This window comes from Lepisma saccharinum, chromosome 2, assembly GCF_977018435.1.
Source record: "Lepisma saccharinum chromosome 2, izLepSacc3.1, whole genome shotgun sequence".
Lineage (NCBI taxonomy): Eukaryota > Metazoa > Arthropoda > Insecta > Zygentoma > Lepismatidae > Lepisma > Lepisma saccharinum.
In genome coordinates this window covers 197054877-197081250 of record NC_139230.1, presented here as the reverse complement: position 1 = coordinate 197081250, position 26374 = coordinate 197054877, and the positions used below count along the sequence as shown (strand labels likewise).

The following is a 26374-nucleotide window of genomic DNA, read 5'->3' as shown; positions in this document are numbered from 1 at the left end:
CTGCTATTTATCTAGCTATGCCGGGATCCACCGTAATCCGTCAAGCATCCTGACAAGAGATACCAATTAAATCAGGGACAGATTTTGAATAAGTTAACAACAGATGCGGTAATTGATCCCATCAATATCCCATTCACACAAGGAGAAACATTGGCAGGCATTAATTCTGGTCAAAGCCATTCACAAATTGGGACTGGGACAATAATTTTAGCTCCCCCCTTGTTTGGTTAGTCCGCATTCGCCTCCTACCCCCATCCCCCCATGTTAGCGGATGAGCTGAAACCCAGCATAGATGCTCTGAAAATTCTTGAATATCTGCGACTATTTCGGAATAATTTCAATATTGTTGATGGTTACTTCGTATATATTTATCTGTGAATGACTGCTTACGGTCTGCCATATGTAAACCATCAAACGAACAACGTCTTTATGATTATGAATAGATTCTCTCGGGCTATCGACTAGGTGAGTTATGGATAAGTTTCCAAGCCTGGAAACCTTTCCTTAACCCACCTGGTCGATAACCCGAGAGAATCTATTCATAATTCGTCCCCAGGAAAGCTTCAAGACTATGCTATCTTCTATTATTGTTGCATAGGTGCCGCAGAGTACCAGTTACGAATCACTAACACTCGTATTTGAACCATTCGGATGAATCGAAGAATAATCATTCTTCTGAAGGACTGAATGAATTTTAGTGGTAAATTTACGAATATTGATGAATTTCTATGCATACTTCAATATTTATTGCATTGATTCAGGTTACAAGTTATACTATTAAAATTATAACACGGGAAAATCAGAGGTTCAAGTGTTCCTAGATATAATGCTCTGTATTCTTTCTGTAAAGATTGAGATTGAATAAAATTATAAAGAACTCTTACAGCTCTGTGCTTTGTTACGATATGTTTCATTTCTGTAATTTCTGATACTTAAAGTAAGGAAATCGTTACTTTAAGACACACTTTAAATTATCTTCCTTCAGAAAAAAATAGCTCTTCCCTTCAACAAAGGATAAAACGACTTTCAAAATAAGTAATGGGTACTTGTAGATAGTGCCATGGAAAATGTTACCCGAGACGGAGCTTGCAAATCAGATATCTTTTGGAAAATGTAACTGAACATCTCAAAGTGAGAGCAAAGCTAATGTAACAACCATTCATTTCAGAGTGCTTCTCGAAAATTCTCTTTCTGTATCATATATTACCTTTTTTTAAAAAAATAGGATCATGAAAACGAGAATCTTGGATGGACGTGATGAAATTCTAACGGGAGAGGAGGAAACTACAGGATGAGAACAGGCTGATGAAACGTTGAAGTTGTTACCAGGCCAATTACAGATAAGACGAATTACGGGTTCACAAACCTCATGGCTGTCTCTTTCCCGATAAGCACGGAGCTGGGCTTTACATCTTTTATTCTTTGGGACAAATGCCAGAAGAATTCTGTTGCTGATTACTGCCGCTGAGAAGAATTCCGTTATCCCTAAGCTGAAATACCACCAACTTTTGCATTTGTTTTTCCTTGAACCTCAACATTTCAGCGGGTATGAAAATCCTCGAGCATTCAAAGGAGGTAATCCTTCTTTTGTTCTTTCCGTAGAGGTAAGATTAAAAAAAAAATTAAACTGATGGCACAGAGACAAGTTTCGGTCGTGTCTCCTATTATTATTATTATGCTAGTTCGAGACTTCCCTTCGAGACCGAGTGAAACGAGACGGAGGGTTAGATATCGAGGACAAGGCCAGGCATTGGCAGGTCCAAACGAGACAGAAAAATGGACATCTGTTAGATTGTACAATATCGTTTAGTCTCGGACCTGCCCTTGCGGTTCTTTCTTTCCTGATTTTCGTTGCATACATTTCTCCTCAGAGGTAATCCCTAACGTTGCACTTATAAAAATACGCGCCACGAAATCGAACTTGTTATTATTGTTAACTTTACTATTAACGTTTATCGTAATAATACATGTAGATGCTGTTTTGCAAGTCCCGTATGCAGCACAATGTGGATTTTATTCGGTTAAATACACGGTGGAAAATGGTAATTAATTGCCAGTCTGGATTGTTTCTCTTCTTCCCTCTTACTTTTCTTTTCCCTTCTTGTTCTAATCTGTTCACTTTTCTCCCCTTCTCTCTTTTCTTCTCCCTTTCCTCCATTCTCTTTTCTTTCTACCTCTCCTCCCTTCTCTCTTTCCTTCTACCTCTCCTCCCTTCTCTCTTTCATTCTACCTCTCCTCCCTTCTCTCTTTCATTCTACCTCTCCTCCCTTCTCTCTTTCCTTCTACCTCTCCTCCCTTCTCTCTTTCCTTCTACCTCCTCCCTTCTCTCTTTCCTTCTACCTCTCCTCCCTTCTCTTTTTCTTTCTACCTCTCCCCCCTTTCCTGCTACCTCACCTTCCTCTTCATTTTCCTTTTACCTCTCCTCTCTTCTTTTTTCCCCATCTACCTATCCTCCCTTCTCTTTTTCATTCTCTCTCACTCTCTCCTCCCTTCCCTTTCTCCTTCTACCTCTCCTCACACTCTTTTCCTTCTACTTCTCCTCCCTCTTCTTTCCCATCCTCTCTTTTCTTACCTCTTTTTCCCTTTTCTTTTCATCTCTTCTCTTATTTTTTTTCTTCATACCACCACTTATTTCTTCTGTTTCTTTTTATTATTTTTCATATTTCTTACCTGAAAGACAACGACAGTACTTACATCGATTTATCTAGATTTGCTTGGGGAGCTTCGTAATAAAAATATACAGATAATTGCTTTTCGGTATGTGGATATTTCGTCGACCTCAGTGGCGGAGTGGTTAGCACAGCGCACTACGACGTCAGGGGTCGCGGGTTCGAATCCAGACCCGGGCATGGGCGTTCCTTACTTTTGTTCCTGCATCTTTTACATCATATCGTCATTCATCCCCATCGTCGCGATTAGCCAAAGTCAGCAGAAAAGCGACGCTAAATAAAAATCAAGTCTGAATGATTGTAAAAGGAGTGAATATTCATATAATCTTGAGATAACATTCCGTGCTTTGTATATAAATGATCATACATAGTTTAAACGTATAGAGGTACATATTGATTGGGATCCTACTTTAAACTGTAGGTCCAGTCCCCATTAGCCTATCTGTGCATCAAGTGGACTTGGACTATAACAACTTTTTATACATACATATTCTGGGGATTATTCACACTACAGCCGAAACCAGTCGAATAATTCGTTGTCAAACACACGGAAATTCGCAAAATGTTCATATTTTCTTCGGTTTCGTGCAAGGAGATCTATCGTTAATATTAGAGTTTCCGATTGGCTGTTGCAACGAACTTTGCGATATTGTTATGTCTGCGGACATGGATGGCTCTGTGCTCTTGTGCATGGGCGACGGAGGGGAGAGAGGGGAGGCAGCCATAGGGGACGCGGCTGACATTGAATTATGTCATTTGTCACTTTGGGGGTTTTACATAGTCACGTTTTTACGGCAACTCGCGTGGCATTTGGCATAGTGGATGGTAATTCCACACAAGGCAGGAAGCGCCTTTCCGGCGACTGAATACAAATTTATTCTAAGTAGAGACTGGCAGACATAATCTGAATATGCATAAGGAGGTGACATTGTCATGTGAGTAATGGGAAAGAAGATATACCAAAGCATTCGACAAGAATATGGAACGTTGAATCTTTTTCAACGTGGAGAGAGCGTTACTGGTCCACCGCCGCTTGCTAATTTCTGTAGGACGTGCGTAGTTTAAGAATGATGGGGTTAGCCTGATTAAACTTTCTCGTGTGTTCCCCACAGTTTCCCCAAAAAGGACGGAAGTACAGGACGGGTCCTCCATTAACCAAAGTTCCATATGACAATTGAGACGTAACTTGGAGAGTTTTGAAAGTACTTTGAAGCCGAGGTAACTTCAGTGGCACACTTTATCACACTGCCGCTTTTCCCGTTGATTATTATGTAATCCACACCTTAGAAAATTATAAGTTGGACCATAAACTCAATTTGGCCTGTCTCCCTAAATGTAGTGGTTAGCATAAAGCGGTACATGCATGGGTTCGGATCCCGAATGTTTCATTGTAGTTGTTCCACACCCATTTCATTAATTCTTCATCAGTGCACTCTATTATTATTATTATTATTATTATTATTATTATTATTGTAATAAAAATATATACAACTGAGTTGAAAAAAGTGGCAACAGGATACTCCTTCTTTTGGTGTTAATGTAGAATTGACGTTACTTAGCACCATCTTTGGTGTCTTGTTACACCATTTGCATCAAACCACACCAAGAATGGAGGTCTTTAATAGTCAATTAGGTGTTATATCACGGTTTATTCCGACTCTGTGCATATTTTCTACAGCCAGTGCGTAGACTCAAAAATATAAGCTGAAGATATACAGACATTTTTATTAAAACATTAAATGCTGACCAAGGCAAAATTTATTGTATAAAAATTACACACTCAAAACGTAAAAGTTTCCACCTTCTAACAGGGTCTTCTTCAGACGAGGATTCACAATAAATTGATGAAAGATACAACCATCATCTTATATCTTTGAAAATCTGGACTGCTTTAGAAGAAAGGTAACTAAAAGTATCTAAGTCTCTTAACCACATGTCATTTTTGTATGTTATTATTTTTGTCCTCATGTTCTATAAAATCGTTCCAATGTAAAATGGCTAACGCTGTATTTGGAATCTTCTATTAAATAAATAAAATAAATAAATATACACTCCCAGTACAGGGTCTATACACAAAGCAACATGAAGGGGCCAGTCCTAATCTGAGAACATTTCCTGTCAGGAATTCCTATGTGTGGAATCTCCTGACATGTAATTGACACTACCTGACAGATGATTGTTGTTTTGTTTGTATCCCTACTTTTGGGGGGGACACAACTTTTCAATAGAACCCCCCCAAATTACTCTGGTTTAGTACTTTACAAAGTGTGATTGATAATTGTTCAGTATTTACATGAAGAATTCAGACGTATCACCACTAGAAGTTTTTCAATTTTTCGCGAATAAGCATTGAGCTCCTTAAGTATGTACAGTCACCGGCAATAAATATGGGACACCGATCCTGCTTCTCTGCAAGGCGTTATGTGTGTTGCCTAACTCTACGGCAGTAAGTGGATTTTAATAGCGAATTTTCAATGGCAACTTCTACCACCTCCGTAGAGTTAGGCAACACACAACGCCTTGCTGGGAGTTTTTCAGGATCTAAGTGTCCCACTTTTATTGCGGGTGACGGTACATTTTTGTGTATACCCAGTTTTTGTTATTTAGCATCGCTTTTCTGCCACTTTTGGCTAATCGCGGTGAGGATGAAAGGTCGTTAGATGAAGAAGGGCACTCGCAAACACCCATGCCCACGCCAAGACTCGAACCTGGAACCATCGTGAGTCAACACTCAACGCGTTCGGCTAACAAGGCAACGAAAATGTGTGCACAACGAGCGAAATATACATAGTGTAAATTAATAAATCAAATATTTCTAATTCTCCCTTCACCCATAAGAGAAACCTTCATCACAAATAATTTTCTGGCTGCAGGACATAGTGTAGCAGCTGCATCTTCAGGTTTTGACAGATGACTGCCATGCAAACGAACCCACAAGTCAGTTTTGAGAGTTACAACCATCTTTTATCCACAACCACCCACGGACTGCATAGTTAGCAGGTAGACAGTGTTCGTGATTCGTGCTGTAGGGAATAAAATGTAAATTTAGAGACTTGCTTTAATCTGATCCTGGGCTGTGTACCGATCGTTAAAGGTCACTGAACACGCATGGTGCAAGCACACCCTTCGAACCATAATTCACTCGCTCGCAATTTCGGCCACCTGAATTCATTAAATTTTTGCTACTGGAATTAAACTTCTTCATTATTGACATATATCAAGTTAGTCTCCCTTCGATGTAAACTCCGAATGACGTTTATGAATTTAGCTCAAATTTGAATTTGATTTTATGGCCATCACCTGCATGGTTCAAAAAGTATCAATGTATCTGCCTAACAGCGTCGGTTTTTCCGCCCTATTTTCTTTCCCCAGTTTCCCCGAATTCAATAACGTTCGAAATGAATATGGAATTACGAACGTGGTGCATAGACCACAACTTGGGGTTTGCGTAGAGCACGATGCAGGTTTTATGAGTGTTTTATATTATTTGTATCGATAATGTATGAGCATTGTTTGAATTATGCACGCGCAGGAGTGACATTGATGGGTAAATTTTGTAATTTAAACTCCCTGCGCCAAGAAAAAGTAATTTGGTTCATGATGGAACTCTGCTAATCGAAATTACTGGTTACGATCATGCCATTAATCAAACGCCAGTGATGTTAATAATGGGAAACAAAATTATGAAAGAGTGTTCTTTCAGCGTTGCGGAAAATAGCATTGCTTTATGAATCGAACAACAGCCAGCCGCTCTGAAATGTCCTACTTTTATTTCTCCCGGGCTTTTTCTCCCTCCCCCCCTCCTCCGCCCCTGTCTCTGTTAAATTATTCCCTAGCACTAAATTATCGTTAGCATTCTAACAAATAGGAAATTTCTCATGTCCTGTCTGAGCGAGATTTCCAAACGTTCACTTGTTAAGGGGTGGAATGAGGGACGTTTCACACTACTCTCCTATCTCTTCCACTCTGGCGCTGTAAAAATAAAATCGTCCACTTTTCTTTTTTCTATGTGCCCAAGTTATTATTGAATAGAAGGCCGCACACAAATATACCCCTCTGGTCGCCCACAACCCTTGACAACCGAAATGTTTTCTGCTGTATTGATGTTCGACCTAATTTTGTCAGATCTGGCAGATTAGCATTCCGTAGTGTTTGTATGGTGGCAGTGTACACCGCGCATTAATATTCAGTACCTGTCATCCCGGTTCTAATTCACTTTCACCCGGCACTCATCAACTCTTTTTCACCCCGCTCTCAATTCTATACTTGGCTTGATGTAATAAAAAAAAGAACCCAACCCCTTCAGTTCTGCACAAAAAGAGGAACAATGGACTTCGTTTTCGGAAGATACAAGCATCCAAGTCGTTGGTTCTTCCCTGTGTTCTTTCTCTCAGGAGAAATTAGAGCCCACGAAACGGCGGGAAAGGAAGGGAAGCCATATAATTATGTGATACAGATAGATTTAGTACCAATTTTCTCTCGGGTTACCGGCACCAAGAATTTACTGTTCCTTATTCCGTCCATATTTCATTATCATGAAACATCTTCCTCTATGGTGAGGTAAGTGTGTGGGAGCTGGTTTGAGAAATTAGGAATGTTTGTGGAGAAAAGTTACAAAACGGTAGCGCACTTTATATAAAGGTTTCGTAGTGGTAACGTCGCACCCTTCTAATCCAGGGGTCCCAGGTTCGATACCCGGTGGAGGCACGTAGTGGTTCAGATCCCACTTTAAACTGCAGATCCAGTCCCGATTAGCCTTAATGTGCATAAAGTGGACTCTCAAACCAACTTCAGAAAGTTAAAGGTATTTCGAGGTTCAACCTCACCCGAAGTACTGTCGGGATAATAATAATAATAATAATAATAATAATAAGCATGCAAAATTTTGAAGTCTGTTAAACTTTGTATGCCAATTAAAATTCTGTCATTTAAATCACTACTGTGCAGAATACATTCCACACTTGCCATACGCTCTTCTGCTTCCTTTGATTTCATTTATCAAAGACGATAAAAGTAGAAATAGGCGCTCCAAGACCGACAGTAATTCCCCAACCACAAAAAAGCCGTCCAAATGTAGGCCACAGGCAGTCTGGGGAAATGTAGAGGACATATCTCTCAACACAACAAACGAAGAGTGCACATACGCACACACATGTGAAAGGGACAACCTGTGTCGTGCAAAATCCGTTGTCATACGCAGGCACCTCGCTCTGTGGGATGGAGGTTGAAAAGAGGATGTTCACCCCTTTTCACACTGGGAAGAAGTAATGCCCATTGCAATATGCAATACCTGAATGAATATTTGTTGCATAGTTCATAAGTCCTAGAACCATCTTCACAAACATTTTTGCAAATAGTTTTTGTATGGGAGAAGATCTGGTAACTAATTGCAAAACCTAACCTATCTTATCGAAAATTTTGTTTATAAATCTTGCTTCAGATCTTTCTCTCGTGACACAAATATTATGTAGAAATTTAAGCGAGAAAGGCAGACTCGACCAGGACTTGAACCAGTGTTATCCGTTACCAAATGACGTAACATAATCTGTTGCGAGTTAGTGTAGAAACGAACATATATATTTTTTTTTTACTTTGGTCATAATTTCAATATTTTATTGTATTTATTTTTCTTTTGTTTGTGTACACGCTGGAAAATATTCGTGCAAGATCGGTAGAACATTCAATCTCAATTAAGAAAAAATATCCAATGCAACAAACTACACACAGCTTACTTTCCTTGAGATTCCAAATTCTGTACTAAAGAACCCGGGTTATCAAACTCTGTGACTTGATTTTTTCTCTCTACCACAACCATATGTTTGAACGTTTCTTCCTTTTCAACCTAGACATTCTAATTAAGAACCCAAGCAGTGTATCCTACCCAAAGTAGTCTTTGTAATTATACCATAGTCACTTGCAGGTCGATCATCTTAACCAAAAATTATTGATGCCTTACCTTTTTTTCTTTTTGCGTACATAATCCATGCAGATATCTCAAGTCCTTTGGAGATACCTTCTATACTGCTGGACGTTTTGGTTAGTCTTTATCCAGTATTGGAATCAAGGAATTCCTTCTTTTCTCTTGAAGATTTTTTCCAGTTTCTCTAAAACTCTACTCTGGGAGATTTATTAAAAAAGTTAGGATTCTCTCATCGTAATAACTTGCATAATTAATGAACACTCATTGATTTTTTTTCTTTTTGTAAATTCGTTGTAAAGGACACATGACGTTTTATTTACTTGCGCCCTACACAGCTAATCCATCAGCCAGAATGCTAGACTCGTATTTTTCAGTTTATTACTACAACCCTAGGAATGGCTCATATTGGTCATGTTGTAGTGTTTTTCTTGGTGTTACTCTAATTTATAAGTTCAATTTTTAAATGAGGCTACGGAAATATATTCCATTTTCGCTCCTTTTCAATCCTATTTTTCAACAGTTCCTATAAATTAATAGCCTGTAACGTAAAGATGAACAATTAAATTAATTATATGGTAATATAAGTTAGAATTTTTGCAAGAATTGATGGTAATATACTTGTGATACTGGTAATCCTCTTAAAGGTTCGCCATATTCCTTCATCTTCTCCTTAATCTTCCTTCCTTGTCGCCCTTTGATTTAACACAATGAAACTTACATAATTAGTGATTGAGCTAGTTATTTCTGATTAAGGGCAGGTAATTGAAGAACCTTGATCTCTTGACAGCAACGTGGAATCAGCTTTAAACGAAGTTACCAGTTCCCAGAAAACGAAGCCTCTTTTCCTTCCAACGTGAAACACTGTTGCCACTGACATAAAAGTGTTTTGTAGTGTGAAGTCGGTATTTTGAATAAGTCGAACTATTCTAGTCGGTAAGCAGCCTGATGGCCACCGGGTTCGTGTTCCAGGATAGGCGATCTCAGGAAACGTGTTCCATTATTGCCCAGCTTAAGCGGCTCTAAGGCTTATCCATCCTCTTGTGAATGAGTACCTGGGAGTTCTACGTGACGTGATGCTAACCTCCACTATGGTTTAGGTGGAGAATGTGTGCAACCCTGCATCCACACTCCCGTGTCTCTTCATGGTGCAACTTGGCCATATTTTAAAACCTTTACCTTTCTGGTGTTCATGACTGCAAAACAATTTAAAGTAAATTAGCATCTCCTTCTCAGATTTAACTAATTACACAAAAATCGTGTCCATTTTTACTTTAAACATCAGGAACAATAAAGAAGTGCATAATGAGATATGCACTTTGTTTAATTGCTATTTTTTCCTCCTTAAAAATATAATCTCCTTGACGCAATCAATACTACCAGTAGTGTACGTACTCGAGATTGAGTACTAAAGTTGGACCACGAAATGCTTCCTTATTATCTTCTTAGAAGTAGACATACAGTGAAATAGAATTTCACGCTAATTTAAGTTGCGTGCGTATACATTCAATATTAATCATCTTTAGTAAAACATCTACTACGTTAAATATGTAATTTAAGCTTTCATTAATCAGCCGACACAACATTAAATTCGTTCGGCACAGTTAGCTATATCATACTTCACGTTGTTTTATTTGTCGCTTAACATTATTATGTATATACCTGGATAATGTTCATTGCTCATACACTCTCTATTTTCTATCGTTTTTTCACGTTATAAAAAATGTTGAATTTGCGTTGGTTTTTGCAGAGAAACTGAACAAGGGCTTGGTTCTTGGAAAATACGTAATTTGGGCTCGAGCAAGGGCAACCCTGCCTCTATCACTGTGAAGTTATTAATTTCTACAGCTATGAGGAAGAGATGGAGATGAACTCCCATCAAGAGTGTGATGAAACGATTATGAAAGTTGCCTCCGAAAGAACCATCCGGTCTTTTCTTCGTACCAGATTCGTCCGTTGCCAAGCGCAGAAAGTAAATTGAGGGCTCTAAAGAGAACGAAGCTCACGATCAAATTCCCGCAATTGGAAACGGTGAGCAGTTGTTAGCACCAATCCATTAAATTCTTGATTCAGTTGAGCTCGAAAACTGCAGAAATACAAGCCCGATTCAGTTGTTTTCAGAATCGTGCAGGCTTGAAAGGAATGTTCAGATGTTGTAATTGTAATATGATATTATGATATTGCATTCTCGTACGTGAGTTTTGTTATATGATATTGCAAACACGAGTTTGTCCTTCATTTTTACTTCAGACTTGCCCATTTCCTTTTGTTACTGGACTACCACGCTAAGGCAGAATTTGTGGCCTACCATAGCGAACTACGAAGGTAAGGTTTTGGATTAGAATCCCAACTGTGGCATGGATGTTAATGGTCTCCATCGACGAAGAATGTATTTTTATATATAGACAAACTTAACAAAGACAGGATTAGTTTCACGGGTTCGATACCCGGTGGAGGCACATTGCAAGGAACCTCTTTTTAAAGTCGTGGTTAAGTGACGGACATTATACAATATGGCTTCCCAAACTCTACATTAGCATTGTCATTGGTTATCAATCCATTTTATGGCCATAAAAAGTGGTTCGGATCCCACATTTATCAGTTTAACTTATTCTGTATTTGTTATTTTTTTTTTTTGTATTTTACATCAGTTTTATTCAGTTAATTCAGTAATGATGATGAGGCTACATAAAATTGATTAAAAAGGCAACAGAATGGAATATTCACCACCACACAATACTTGGTTCGCAATGCATTACGCTAACCACTAGACCATGGAAATATGTTTTTCTGTAATTGCACATTTTCGAGATTACTGTGTTAGTAAAAATGCATGTCTCTAAATAGCTACCTCGACATTGGAAGTCAACCAAGTATGTGTGCTTTGTGAAGCTGGAAGGGGTTACTCAACATTCTCTACAACGATTGAGAGATGAAGACACTGTTCTCGAGGTTTCTTCAACTGAAGCAATTGCAGTACTCATCAATCACAATACGTTCTCGGCTACAATGTAAGAATGCAATCCCGCTCGCAATTTATGCCTTCATTTAGTAGCACTTTCCTTGCCAAAATGTCGCACAGACTCCAGAAAGGAGGGTACTTTGCCGAGGCTACCGAACAATACTTCCAGTTCTTATCTGACAGTCGCAGAAGCCTTTATTACGCTATGCTCCCTGCGAAGAGGATTGGGGAAAAGAAATCTCTTTGGCTCTGGGACTCACTTGACTTTTATTCAGGCGGAGGAATCCTTTCTCCTCGCGGACTACATCACCGCATTTCCCCTCCCAATCCATTGTCTTCCTGCAAGGCCGTCACTAACAAAAGGACAAAGCTTTGGAGTCTCCGGCTCCTCACGTAACTCCACCCACATCATCACTTAACACTCCACCGTCGGGTACGACACTTAGCCATGCGCACGTACAAAGCACAATTTCCTGTTCTGGCATCAACTAGGCTTCATCTAAACATTCCTCTTGTCGGATAATGTAAACATATCTTTTCATTCATCCCATATTCGTATATACTTCCTGTTGTCAACCCTTGTGAACTTGAAGTGCATTTCTATGGATTGATAACCAATGACAATGCTAACGTAGAGTTTGGTAAGCCATATTGTATTATGTCCGTCACTTAACCACGACTTAAAAAAGAAGGGGGAAAAAGTTAATTGGTAACTGTAAGCTTCTGTTAGTGAGAGGAATTCCTGGGTTCCTAATTGGGAGTTCAATTTCAGTCGCCGACTGACGGTTGAAAATCGAATCCTTTGGGTATCCCCAAGCTCATTTATTTGTTAGGCTGTGTGTCTGCTGCTAGGCGCCTGTAAAATAAATAACATGTTGTTAACTTTTTATTCAGAACTGTCCCAGAATATGTATATTCATAATTAATTATCAATAATGATTGTTGAAAGAAAAGTTTTTCGTTTCTTGGCATAAACATCATAATATGAGGTGGCTCGATGAATATGGTGTAAAAACTAACGATATCACATTTCGTTCATTAATTATGCAATTTTCATGTTGTTAATATCGAGTTTTATTTATTCATAAGAATTCCAAGGATTGGTGTTTCTATGTGAGAGATCAGACAAGAAATTTCGCACCTAAATGGTTTTTGATTGACTTATTTTGCTTCGCTTTTCTACCACTTTTGGGCTGGCTAATATGAGGATGAGTGATGAAATTGATGAAGGGACATGCACAAAGAACAATTATGCCCAAGCTTGGATTCGAACGCGGCACCCCTGGCGTCCCCCGTCATTTATATGACCAATTTTATATGACCAACGTAACCTCCCCGAAGGGGCAACGAGCCGGCGTGGCCCAATCGGTTGGCCGTCGAACGTCAATCATCACGATTGCCGAGATCAAGAATGCACGGAACCCCACAACTCCCTGTTCACCCCCATGCCACGGTGCAAGACAATGGAGAGAACTTCAACTTTTACGGGGCGCAAAATTTCCTGACTATCGGTATACTTTTGAAGACAGACTTCCTTTGCCGGTTGACAAATCGTCAACGTGAAGTCCTCATGATAATTTTCAGGTCGAACATCTGTCCTAGGACCCGAACGGATGGATTAAAATCCCGGCTTTTGTGTATTTTCCCCCATCCGAAAAACAGCTTTCTTCAACATCTCGTCAATACGCAAACGAGGCACGTGTAGAATTAGCTCACTGCAATTGGGGTCTTTCGAGAGAGCGGAAATGGTGTCCCAGCAGTCGGCTATTCTCCGCCGCTGTCACGATGCTGGACACAATGCACACGCTCCCAGTCAAATCAGTGGGTACGTAGTAGCCCTACGGGGATTCGCACAAATTGACAATTTTTCCCCCCCTTCCTCTCCAAACGCGAGTCTACATTTTCTGCATGAAACCGGTGGCGTATGGGGAAACATCTCCAATTCCACGATTCATACGTTGAAACCCAAGCATTTACAATGCTGACGTACATGGAGGAGATTGGGTTAGCTGGTACAATTTTTTTCGTTTTTCAAATTGTTGGTGTTATATGGAGTTGCATATCCATACATGATGACTTTCCTAGATTCAATCTTCACGTGATTGATAGGTACGGAATATTTCTTAAATTAATAAATGCAACATGTGTTGCCTAATTTGTGTCATTAAACATCAGGAATGTTTTTCTCTATTTAATTTTCCCTCTTACACCCCCTCCCCAAATTTACAACAGGTGATATTATTGTACAGTTAGGAGTAAACAGTGAGTGCTAGAGATTTCTGAAAAACACACTGACATTCTAGGCTGTTCGGGAAAATGCACTTAAGTAAAAAAAAATAAAAATAAAAAATTTTTTTTAAAAAAATCCAATTTTACAGCAGTTTTTATGTTTATTCTTTTAAAAGCAAACATTGCAGACATGATTTACATGTTGGATCATCACTGTTCAGAATCTTATACTTATAGTATTATTTTATTTATTCAGTGAGACCTAAAAGAATGCAACAGGCAATTGTAATTTGTGACTTATGTGCATTTTTCCAAACAGTCTAGAATTCTCATAGCTTACCCTATCCTGAAATAAAAATATCTTACATTGTGTATTGGCTCTTTATTTTTACCAGTATTAGGCTTCTCTGCCAAAAAAATATAGCCTATACATGTAGGAATCTTAGGGCGTGTTGCAATTGCTGTAAACAACAATACTTTTCACATTATTGATACATCGAACATTACCATGGCCCTATTCTCGTCAACCGTGTTTTTCTACAACTGTAACGTGTAGGAAGTGTTGATATAATCTCGAAAAACTCTTTTAAACTTTTGAAAAGGCTGCCATGTATTGTCAAAAAATCTAAATCTGATTCGTAATCGCTGTGCATTAGGACATTAAAAACTTGATATTTTTGTCTTGAGTTTCCCGTTCTGTTCGTAGAAATATAAGTTCACGGAGTGTGTCACAGCTTAATTTTCACCATTCGATTCGTCAATGCTTTCTTTTGGTGCTCCCCTGGGATTCGCTTTCCCAAACACTGGATCTTCAGCGAAGCGTCCTTGCTGTGGAGAAACATTCAACTTTACACTTCTGGAGCGAACGCACTTTCCAAATGTTTTTGTTGCGTACCGAATTTTCTGTAAATAAACACTTACATACAAGGCCTGTTATTTGGAGTGTGTCTTCGTGGAACGCGACAAAGCATGGACGATGGAACTTCGGTCCTTCCAATTAGTTGACTGACCGCAGCGTGTTCCGTTCGGCAGTGGAATCGATCATTTCCTATCTCAACCCTCTTGTTTGGATACAAAATATTTTCGTTCCGTGCCGCTCCTGATCAAATATCGCCCCGTCGCAAAATGAATACAGGAGGGAGACGCGCTGCAGCCACCTCGGTTCATCGTGAATTAGTCTGTTTTTCATTTGTTTCTCTCTTCTACAATGGCCTGAGTTCCTCTCCAATTCACTGCACCGGCGGCAAAACAATGAACGAGGGAAAAAAAGACAACCAGAAAATAACGTAATCTCGTATCCCGAACGTTACTCTCATCCCAGTCTGGATGGACTTAGGAACGAACTACACCTTTTGTCCGTTTTTGCCACGTATGTCACTCCTTTTCAGCAAGGAGACAAACATTGTTCATTGTCAGACTTCAAATACTTGTTTCTATTTTCCGTAAAGCCCGCGCACGCACCATGTTGCTAACAGAGGTCCACTTCAAAAGAACACTTCTGTGTTGCAGGCTTAATGGAAAACTCTGTTCACCGGAAAACGGACGGGGACCGATATTTTTTTTTTATTGCCTGGAAATTGTGTCACCTGCACGGGCGAGGTAAGGTAATTTCCTGTTCAGTTGCAACTTCCCAATGCCATGAAAATATTTCTGAGGAAACTTAAAGTGCCAAACCTGAAATTATGCCAGAGCACTTATCTTCTGTTCATATTGAACCTTAACGTTTGTGTACTGACGCAAAGGGAGATCTCACACCGAAGCGACAAGCAACACGTATCACTGGAGTATTTCACCAATCGAATGCTGGTTTCGGGATGTTTCAAACGAAGGACTAATTTTTTCTTACATATAATTTTTAAAAATATAGTTTTAAAATATTTACTGCATGCCTTACAACGTATGTTTTTCTTTGTTTTTTATGTTGTACTCAAGTCTGCAGTTTAAATACTTTTCAAAATGTTTTAAGGAGTCGTTTGATTAGCACTTAAAGCGGAGTGGTTAACACAGCGCGCCACGGTGCCGGAGACCCGAGTTCGAATCCCGACCTGGACATGGGTGTTCTTTGCGAGTGTACCTTCACACATTTCATCATATCATCTCTCATCTTTATCGTCGCGATAAACCAAAAGTGGAAGAAAAGTGACGCTAAATAACAACAATCAGATGAAACCAGATTGGCACTTAAAGTTGAAGTGTTAAGAACAAACAGTTCACTGAAACCATTTCCATTTCAAAATGAATTGTGTCAGCCTTTGAAAAAGTTTCTAAATTAACATTTTATAGTTGTTCAAGACACATCCAGTAATTAAAATTAACTACGTTTCCTAGAGTCATTTTTGGTTCTCTCAATTTTGATATAATTCTTCAATGTTTTATACATTTAAACTCATGACGGATGCATGATATCGGTGAGAGTAAGGAGTTTCATCTCGAATCAATGGGCACAAACATAGCAAATATTACTTTGCCGAAAAAAAATCTCAGCCAAGTGCTTGAATTGATGCTTTAAAATATATTTGCGCGTACGAACTTGGAACAAAGATTTCATATTTTTTTCAGAATTTTCTAAATTTCGATCATTCATGTATAATCGTTGACGATTCTATTTGTTAAATACATTGCAGAGACTAAGTGATATTGTATCAGTATATTTATAAACTTTTGCCATAAAGAACACTTTTCAGTTGGTTTTCCCACGACCTGCGTTTGGCCATTGTTATTTTGTCTGGCGTCGGTTGTGATGACAACTTCGATGCGCTGGTCAATTATTCTTCCAGAACTTGAACTAAGTCGCAATCTGTAGATAGAATTGACAGACTTTCCCCATGGGACAGAAGGGATGAAAAAGAGGGGTAGGAGCAGCAGTAGGGAGATGTTGGGTGGCGAGTGTGGATTTCGGAATGGCAGCCTCCCTTTCACTTGAAGATGTAAACTGTCACGTTAGATCGTGTTACAGGAGCTGAGGTCTCGGTTTCCACTTGTTCGCCGAGTTGAGTTTCTGGCCTGACTTTCAAAAGCTTCTGACAGTCTAGTTTCGCGCTGTCTTGCTGCGTTACGGAAGTAGGCTAAACCATCCACCGCAGAAAAGGGTTGTCTTCGTCCTTGCAACACAGATTGGACGGAAAACAACCATTATCTGCAAAACCGAAAGTCCTTGTTGCGCATTTTTGTTTGCAGAATGATTTATCGTTATTAATATGAAGGCATGTTTGATAAATAGTGCTTTTGAGTTTAGCACGATGTGCTTTACATATTTTAAAATACTAATCAAATTTTTGATAACTTTTTTTTTTGTATTGACCTGATCTGAATGAAATACTAAAACGCCGAAATGCTTTTATCCTTGTTGCTTGATAATAGGGAACATAAACTATAGACATTAAAAATAAAATGTCGTTACTATTTTCAAATCACGCAACTTATTGAAGCAAGCCAGGTCACAAAGTAACTGGGAATGAAGAGTTTTGAGTTTTTGTTTTAAGTCCACTGTATGCACAAGTAGGCTAATCGAGACTGGACCAACAGTTTAAATTGGGATCCGAGCAAGTGTGCAATCTGGCTCCACTGGGTATCGAACTCGAGAACCCTAGATTACAAGGCGGCGACGAGGGAATGAAGACTACAATTTAAATGAACAAACTCAAATTTTGCAAGAACTTAGAGGAAAATGGAAAACAAGATCCTCCCCGATGGCGTACTGGTAAAGTAGTCAAGTGAAACCGACTTCCATACCCGGTGGAGGCACATAGTGGTTCTGATCCCACTTTTAAACTGTAGGTCCAGTCCCAATTAGCCATTCTCTGCATAAAGTGGACTCGGAAACCTCAAATCAACAAATGGCATTTGTATTTTTGTTACTTACCGTAATTTTTCTGCCACTTTAGTTAATGTGACGATATGATGAAATTGATGAGGAGACACTCACGAAGAACACCCATGCACAGGTCGGGATTTGAACCCGGGACCACTCTCGTCGTAGCTTGCTGTGCTAACAACTCCGCAACGGAGACTGACCTACAAACAAATGGGAAACAAGAATGTTTGTCGATTTATTTATTTATTATCCTTTTCACTTCTTTTGGCCAATAGCGACGACATACGTCATGATAGATGAAATTGATGAAACGACAGTCACAAAAGAGACATCCATTTATCTTACCCAGGACTCGAACCGAAAACTTTCGGAAGGGATATCGTAATTCGACGACTTCACATGCTCAGCTATCGAAGAGGTCTGTTACCGCTTCCTCACCATTGATTTTGACCTCCTTTCGTTACACACACAATATATATATATATAAACACACACACACACATACACATAAATATAAACGGACACGACAAATTGCATCGAAGAATTGAAAACTTTCTATCACCGTACATAATGGTTTTGAACATTTCCGCAAATATTTACTCACAGTAGTGCGTTAGGTTGACGATTCCAAACGCACACTAGCTTTATCGTGTTTCACAACCAGATCCATTATGCCTTGTCATAGACAGGGTGAAAATATAATTGCGCCTAGGTGTGCGTTTCTCGGAAAAGCAATTTGGAAAGTGAATTCTCTTTGAAACTGGCTTGTGCGTGACTTTACAACGAAGCTATATGTAGCGATATGTTGGAGGTATTCATATATAACAGATCGGTAGGAACAGGATGTTGGTGCCTGAGTAGTGATGAATGGTGTCGTGACTGTAGTCTCTGTGCCAACTGCTTGTTTGGCTTCTCATTTGACCATTACCGCCCTACGAGCCAATGCTTTGCGTGCGTTTGAGAGCACGTGGAACATTTATCACGTCGAATTTTTAACCTACATTTTTAAATAGATATATACCTACTTGTGTGCCGTTACCGCAATTGTTGATGCATCTATTCCTTTAATCCAGCCAAAAGTAATTGTCCTTATTTATAGAATAGAATAGATTTATTTTCAGTATGAGCCTTTTCGGCTGTACACACATTTCCATTCATCAATGAGGTGTTTTTACATATCCCCTTTCCTTATGTCCTATTATGTTCGTCTATTCCTTTCATGTTAATTGTGAGATCTTCCCTCACTACAATCTATCTTCCTCTCCATTTTTTTATTTGAATCAACAATTCGCTTTCTGCACACCGCTCTCAAGCACTTTCACTCCCCTCCCTCATCTTATTCGCCCCCTTTGTCCAGGCGTAATGTAGGAGGGTTCCCAGGTCCCTTATTTGAGTTTCCTCCCTCCCTCCCGCCCTTTCCCTTCCCGTAATGATCCTCATTAGCTCCTGGTTCGATACCCGGTGGAGGCACAAGTGGTTCCGATCCCACTTTAAACTGTAGGTCCAGTCCCTATTAGCCTTCCTGTGCAGTGCATAAAGTGGGCCATAACGGTGTTCTTATTTATGTACTATATTATTCAAAAGCACTGATACACTATTGTTTATGCAGTAAACTTTTCTTCCATTTTTTTATTGGCGTAGCCGATAAATTATGATCGTGTATTTTGACAGGACATGTAAACAATCCTGTAAATGTCCTACATTTGACGTTTATTGAACTTTTGTTTATTTGATTTTTCGATCCTGCAACTGCCAGTGTCGTTACATGCAGATGCGGTTTCATTTTTCCACATGATCTTTGACCACAGGATAGTATTATCTTTTTTTAAAAAAAAAAAAAAAAAAAAAAAAAAAAAACGGGAGTACCAGGATACGTTACGTGTTAAGGGCATGTTGGAATTATGAAGTTAATCAAGAAAAGAATCTACCCTGTTTTAATTGGTACTTAAACTTGTTGGATGCTGATGTTCTTGTCCCAAAGCACACCACCTTTGCCAAGTCCTTTCGTTTTGCATTGATTACAGATCGTGATTGCATGAATAGGTCTCAAGAACTGCTCTGCGGGCAATTAACAGGACGTCCAAGAACCGTGAAGGAGTATAACGCCGTCTAGGAGGTTTCCATGTACTGGAGAATCAAAATTTGTTTTGGGAATTCTGAGAGTGGCAGTTTCCTTTCTGCGCTCAGATCTCACGTTGAGAATGTCTTCTTGTTTTGTTTGCAGCCAGTTGCTAAGGTTAAAGAGGTCCACAAGGGCAAGAGACGGAGGAGAGCGAGCGTCTGTTGGGAAGTCGTGAGATGGAGACTTTGTTGTTTTCCAAGCTCGGTTCATGGTTGAGACCAACAAGAGTGATCACTTGACTCTGCGGGAAAACGTTTGTTCCGCTGCATTTTTCCCCCGTAGGCCCGCTGGAAATCGATGAGAACTGGCCATCCTCCTTAATTCCGTTTTCAGAAAGCTCCCATTCGTGTCCGGTGTCTCTTTTTATGATACCTTGACTTTCACGTCGTGCTGCTTTGAATAGCTTGATTCCAATAAGATTTTTTCCCCTTCTGAGGCTTTTTTGTGCACACTAACTCTGTTCCAAGAAAATTAGTACTAGTAGAAAAGAAGCCTCCCGTGAAAAATTTGATTTAATCGAATAAATCTGTTTCAGTGTTTTCTGGCGAACGATAGCAATTGGTTGACGTACGAAGTGGTAAACCGATGGACTATCAGGCCATTATTTATTTTTTTAATAAAAGAACTGCAATTCGATCTTCGGCAATGGATTCAATCATTTTATATTGGGTAATCTTTTAATCATGTACAGGTTATGTTGAATATGGATGCATGTACGTACTACAAGAAATAAGTGATTTAAGGTACTTAGCTATGCCTTCTCTCAAACACGCTGTATCATTACAGGGTTTTCTCGCATAAAATGTTGATATGGTGTTTTCTAAATTTAAATTTTGGTTACAATACTTGTGCCATCGTCACCAAAGTTTATTAGATCGAGTCCCGGGCTCGTTATGGATGTTTAATAATAATAATATTTATTTGTGATGAGCACGATTTGACAACCAGGTACATCACTGTCAAAATATATATTATTATAATAATATTATTATAAATAATAATAATAATAATCGTCTTTGTAAGCGACGTAAAATAGGAAAAATGCTGACACAAGGTATCACTAGCATTTTGGTTATTACAACCTTAAAATGAAACCCTGAATTTGGAACTAACTGATAAATAGGGAACAATATATACAGGGATTTCTATCGGATATAACAATTTTAACCGCCGAGTTGTGAAATATAAAATTGAGCATGAAGCCGTAGGTGGATAGTGCACTTCGTAAGCTTTAAATGGGGGTGAGGGTAGTTTGGTGGACAGAAGAATTATGGTACGATACATAACATTGCCATAATCATAGTACAAGCGAAGCATGTTTGCAGATAAGCTATAATGAATCTGACGGTACGGTCTCTCGCACTTTTTTTAATCATCATTTCCGTGTTGAATCAGTACTCTCAATTACCCCAAACTGCCAGGGTTGGCAAGGAAGGGCAACGCACTGAACTTTAGGTCAACTTTGCCGCAGCAGTGAGCGTATGTGCGAACCACGCTCCCGCACACACATAACAGCAACAGTAGCCCATCACCCCTCTTCATGCTAGCTCATAATTCACCTGGGGTGGTTTTTGTACAAGTCGCCGCCAGCTATCGATTGGTAAGGGGCAGAGGGAAGCAAAACGCAATTACCGGGGCTTCAGCGCGTATTTCCATGTCGAGTGTGAAGGGGAAGATGGAGGGTTGGTGGGTGTGGGTAAAATACAGACATTAATTTTCGTTGTGTGTGAAATCCTTTTTCCTCTTGTTCCAGGTGTACGGTTCGCAGCGCTTGTCAGAAGGCTAGCCACAGCTCACCTCGTTGGCTGGCGCTGGGCTCTGGACAGCAATGCATCGACTTCGAACAAGTTCTTCCCGATCGCATACCTATAAACCAGATGACAACGGTAAGTATATTCTGTGCTGGGGTATTTATTTTGTATTTCCCATCGGTTATTTTCTTGTGTTATTTTAACTTGATATTAATTATCTGTGTGAACCTGAGTCTTGGGTATTTAATTTAACACGATCTCTGGATTTTATCACTGAATATAATTATTTCATTGTTTTTCATAGCTCTATTACAACTAATTTAGGTTGTGTTTTTACTTTGCTGAAAGTATTCAATGTAAATAAATAACTTTGCAGATTCGAAGTATTACTCTGATATTTAGGGTGATGTGGTCTCTTTAAAAACATGCATTCCTACCAATCTCCAAGTTTGCACTTAGTGTTAGATAATAGGGTTTCCTTGCATTAATTGCAATTAACTAATTTGATGCCTGCCACTGGATTGAAGTTAATGTCATACGACATTTGGAAGAATTATTACATGAATATCGATAATTCACAGCATTTGTACGCATGTTCAGCGTTTTTACCACCATCGTTGTTTCCTTCTCCTTGTAATCAAGGGGTTCGGGTTTCGATTCCCACTTTGTACTGCAGGTCCAGCCCCGATTACCTTATCTGAGCATAAAGTGGACTAGAAACGAACTTTTTCATAGATTGCCATCGTCTTTAATATTCATTTTCAAACAAATCGGTGAACATGATCGATATAGGCACTGAAATAGAATTAAAACTCCTTTACTTGAACGAGTGTCGTTCTTCTCACAGAGTTTTCTTAACAATCAATCATTGTCGTGAATATAACGAAATCGAAATTATGTAAAATTAATATAAAAGCAATGTATACTTTAGGTAATTCTGAACTTCATTTGAATTAATATAATTTTAAATGCATTTTTTGTTTAATTTGATAAGAGATAATCACTAATTATATTTTGTTTCTCTCTGGATTCCGTGTACAGTCAGGGACAATTCTGGGTTGGAATGACTCCATTGAAGGTTAATGGGAGTGTTACAACCCAGAAGTGTCCGTGACTGCACATACTGCAGTTGTTAACGCTTTGTCGCATATTCAAAGGTCCTGGATTCTATTCCCTGTGGCAGATCGTACTGTTACAAAAAAATAAGTCGCATAATAGTTACTATAAGATACAAGCAATTCCGATAAGGGAACATGTTGGTTGTGAATCCTGTAGTTACCGAATTATGTTGTGTCGAGAGTAAAGGACACATGAACTGTAATTGGGTTAGCGACTTCTACATAAAATGAAAATTGAAGGATTAAGTTTCCATTTTCACTGTTATTTCGTGTCGGAGCTTCGTAAAAGCTGGTTATTTATTTCTGCCTCCAATATTTATTTTTCTGAAATTTACGTATTTTGTTTGAAGAAACTTGAGTTCTTTGGCGGAGAAGTTAGACCCCTTGGTTCGAATCTTGGATATGGCATGAATATGTCATTGTGTTTCTTTACGTCAGCCATTTCTTCATTCATCCTCATCCTCATGATTAACCTAGACAGATATAAAAGCCACATAAAATAACAAATAATATGAAAATCAATTACAGTATGATCATCATAACCCCATTTGGTCAAGTTTCATAGTTTTAAAAAAAAAAAAAAAAAACATATGTTGACAATTTAGCATAGGGTGCGCTCGTTACAATGCAAATACTACTAGAAATGGAACTAGATAACACTGTATTATGTATCAAACCACGACGAAGCACGCGTAAATAACAATTGATAAATTGTTTATCTTAGGCCTGAAGCAATGTTAGCTTTAATAACACACGAGTAGCAACTTGGTAATTACCAAAATTGAATTCTAGTTTACTTGGTCTTCCCTTTTTTTCTTCACACTCCCAAGGGATTTCGCATTGATTTTAGTGCCGTACTGCAATCTATCAAGGCGAAACAGTAATTAGACTACCTGAATTAGATGGCCACGTCATCGACGAATTGCAACGTGGAGATAATAAAATCAGAGGGGCTTGGGGAAAGCGCTGGAGATGTAATCAATGCGGATGTTCACCTGTCTTGTGCAGGCGGCTACAATTACATTACATGGAGGATTTCGTAAATAGATGGGATGTAGGAAACAAGATCCAAGCCAATCTTTATCTTTCCAAAAGTAAGAAGTTCGTATCATCATTGCGAATCCATTTTATCTAAGTGTCTTTATTTTGTGTAATGTGAATTGTGAGAATAAGAATATTGCCGGAAGAGGCTTATAAATACGATGGTTTGCAAGAACATACTTAGGGAGAGGGTCCCCTCTCCACCCGAAGACTTGCCAAGTAATAAAATTAAATAATGAAAATGTACTTGATTAGTATTTGTTGTACGTACAATCGAGGCTAATTTATTTCCGCCGAACTTACTGGAAGGCAAGGATTATATTGGGATCATATGGCTTTGAATGACATTACCAAAGATGATTTATGTACACTATTACATACAATAACATGAATAAAATATTAATCAGGAGCTTTACTTTTTGTCATCCTTTTTTGTTACTCAATAAATATTCAATTCTGTTTTATATTAATTTCCTTGCCAGGACAGTCGTTTTATACACATTTTGCGATCATAACTGCACGTAAGCTAGATAATGAATACGTTCTGTTACATCTCTATTCTTATACAGTCTTATTTACCAATTTATGTAATAATAACAATACGATATTTATTAATTTACATGTTATTACGAATAAATCTGTAAATTATATTAATTTAAACATTTGATGTTTTATTAGAATTATACAGGGAGGTTATTGCAGCATGCCACCGCTTCAGCATCGGCCGCTTGCCGGCCCAGTCATGCAACAGGTGCCGGCAAATTGCGTAACAGATAGCCCGTAACAGAAACCGCTTGTTTTGTAATGTTTCCACTTTTCACAATTACAGTTACAATTACAATTGAAATAAGCACGTACCTTGTCGCACGGATGCAGGAAAAGGTGTCCTCCCAAATACAAATATTTCCGGCACCTTATTTCTGACATCTAATCTTAGATTAGACATCGCTACTTTATCCTCAGTTGACAGAAAGGGAAGACAGCATCCCGGCGCATAAAGCAAACCGAAAGCGTAAAATGATATTTAAAAGTAATAATAATGATGATCACTAACCTCCTGTGTTATAAGAGATGTTGAAAATGACTTCCTTCAACAGCAATACAACACGTTTCTTAGGTTCAAGAGATCCTGTCTATCGTAATCCCTGACCACTTTTCTGCAAGAATTCGTTTTCACGTAATTATCGTACATAAAAACTCTATGTTCAAGACTATATTTGTTTAACGACATAAGTAATGAATGAATAACAATTAACACACAATAAAGCACTAGCACACCAACTCAATAACACAGTATAAACAAAACGCGTACTGATAAACGCGAACAGAAGTGAACATGAATGAGCGTAGACTCACTGTCTGGTAGCCGACAGTGTTGCTAACCATTTTTCGGCAATGTCCCTACAGACGTAGTCAAAATGTCCCTACAACTGACCAAATGTCCCTACGCCAAGTAAAGTGACTAAAAAAAAAACACCTCATGAGCATGCAAACAGAAGATAAAATATACACATTTACTTACCAAATCTTTCTGCTCGGTGCTTCCACAATTAATGAAGGAGCGAATTTACAATATAGGACCTCTCCGCGATTTTTTGTAATATTTCGCATACTCACTAATTGAGGCCTCCTAATCACGAATTTGAAGTTAAAATTTGGGGGGTCACGTGTAGAAATTGCAAAATAAGTGACATTGAGTGGTCCGCGATCGGCACGATTGCTTATTATTTACCGGAAGATTTTGTGTTTCCAATACTTAAAAAACGAAATATACATTCCTGATATTACTACGACCCCAAATTTTAACTATGTTTGCCTATCCTAACCTAACCTAACCGTACCTGAATGGTTCGTGGGGCTATCCGTCAATGGTTTGTTGGGCTACCCGTGCATGTTTTTTTCGAGCCCAAATTTTAACTATGTTTGCCTAACCTAACTTAACCTAAACTTACCGAGAATGGTCAGTGGGGCTATTCCTGAATGGTTTTGCGGTAATTGTGATTACGAACCGATAAAAAATATTATTTTCGTAGCACTTTAACGGCAAACGTTCATCATCGAAGGCCATTTTCGTATCCTGCAATTTTATGATTGATGTACTGTTGCCAAATTTACCTGTAATCAAATCAGTTCTTCTACATCGTGATTGTCGCTGTCACATGTAAGCACGTTCTTTGGGCAATATACTGAAATCCATAAGTTTATTAATTAGCCCACAGCCATCCTCCTGCACACTCCACCTAACAATCTGTACAACATTAACAACTTTTTTACTGTTCTCTTCCGCCATTCTTACACGATCCATGCTCTCCAAGTATGAAATCAACAGTGTGGCAACGCTGTAGACAGCGTAACTAATTTTAATTTGTTCATATCAACAAATATGGCTACCATACTTGTATACGGAGAATCATTGCGAGAATTGAAAAGCTTATTTTACAACTTCTACACGTTAATGAACATTTTTTCCCCCTCACCCCAACATGTTAACTTGAGATAAATAATCACGAATAATTATTTCGTGAGTATAAGACGTAGCATAGAAATTACAGAAGGGTCCGGTATTGTAAATTCTTGCCTTAATGAATAATAGGGGTGTGCTGGACAGAATTTTTTGGGTCGGGACGGGATCGGGACGGTAATTTTTTTAAATCCCGACATTCGGGACTGAAAAATTTGCAATTTCCCGACCAAGTCGGAAAATTTTCTGGACGGGAAATGTTCGAAATTTCCCGAAGCACTGGAAATCTC

At 38.8% G+C, this 26374-nt stretch overlaps 1 protein-coding gene across 7 annotated transcripts in view; it reads left to right on the top strand.

The window, feature by feature from the left end:
• PlexB (plexin B) overlaps positions 1–26374 on the top strand; it is a 498951-nt gene that overhangs the window by 407778 nt on the left and 64799 nt on the right. For all 7 annotated transcript variants that reach the window (XM_083117847.1, XM_083117846.1, XM_083117851.1 and 4 more), the window contains exon 6: positions 21467–21599. In XM_083117847.1, the coding sequence (XP_082973973.1) occupies positions 21467–21599 (133 nt within the window). The remainder of the gene's footprint in view (positions 1–21466; positions 21600–26374) is intronic.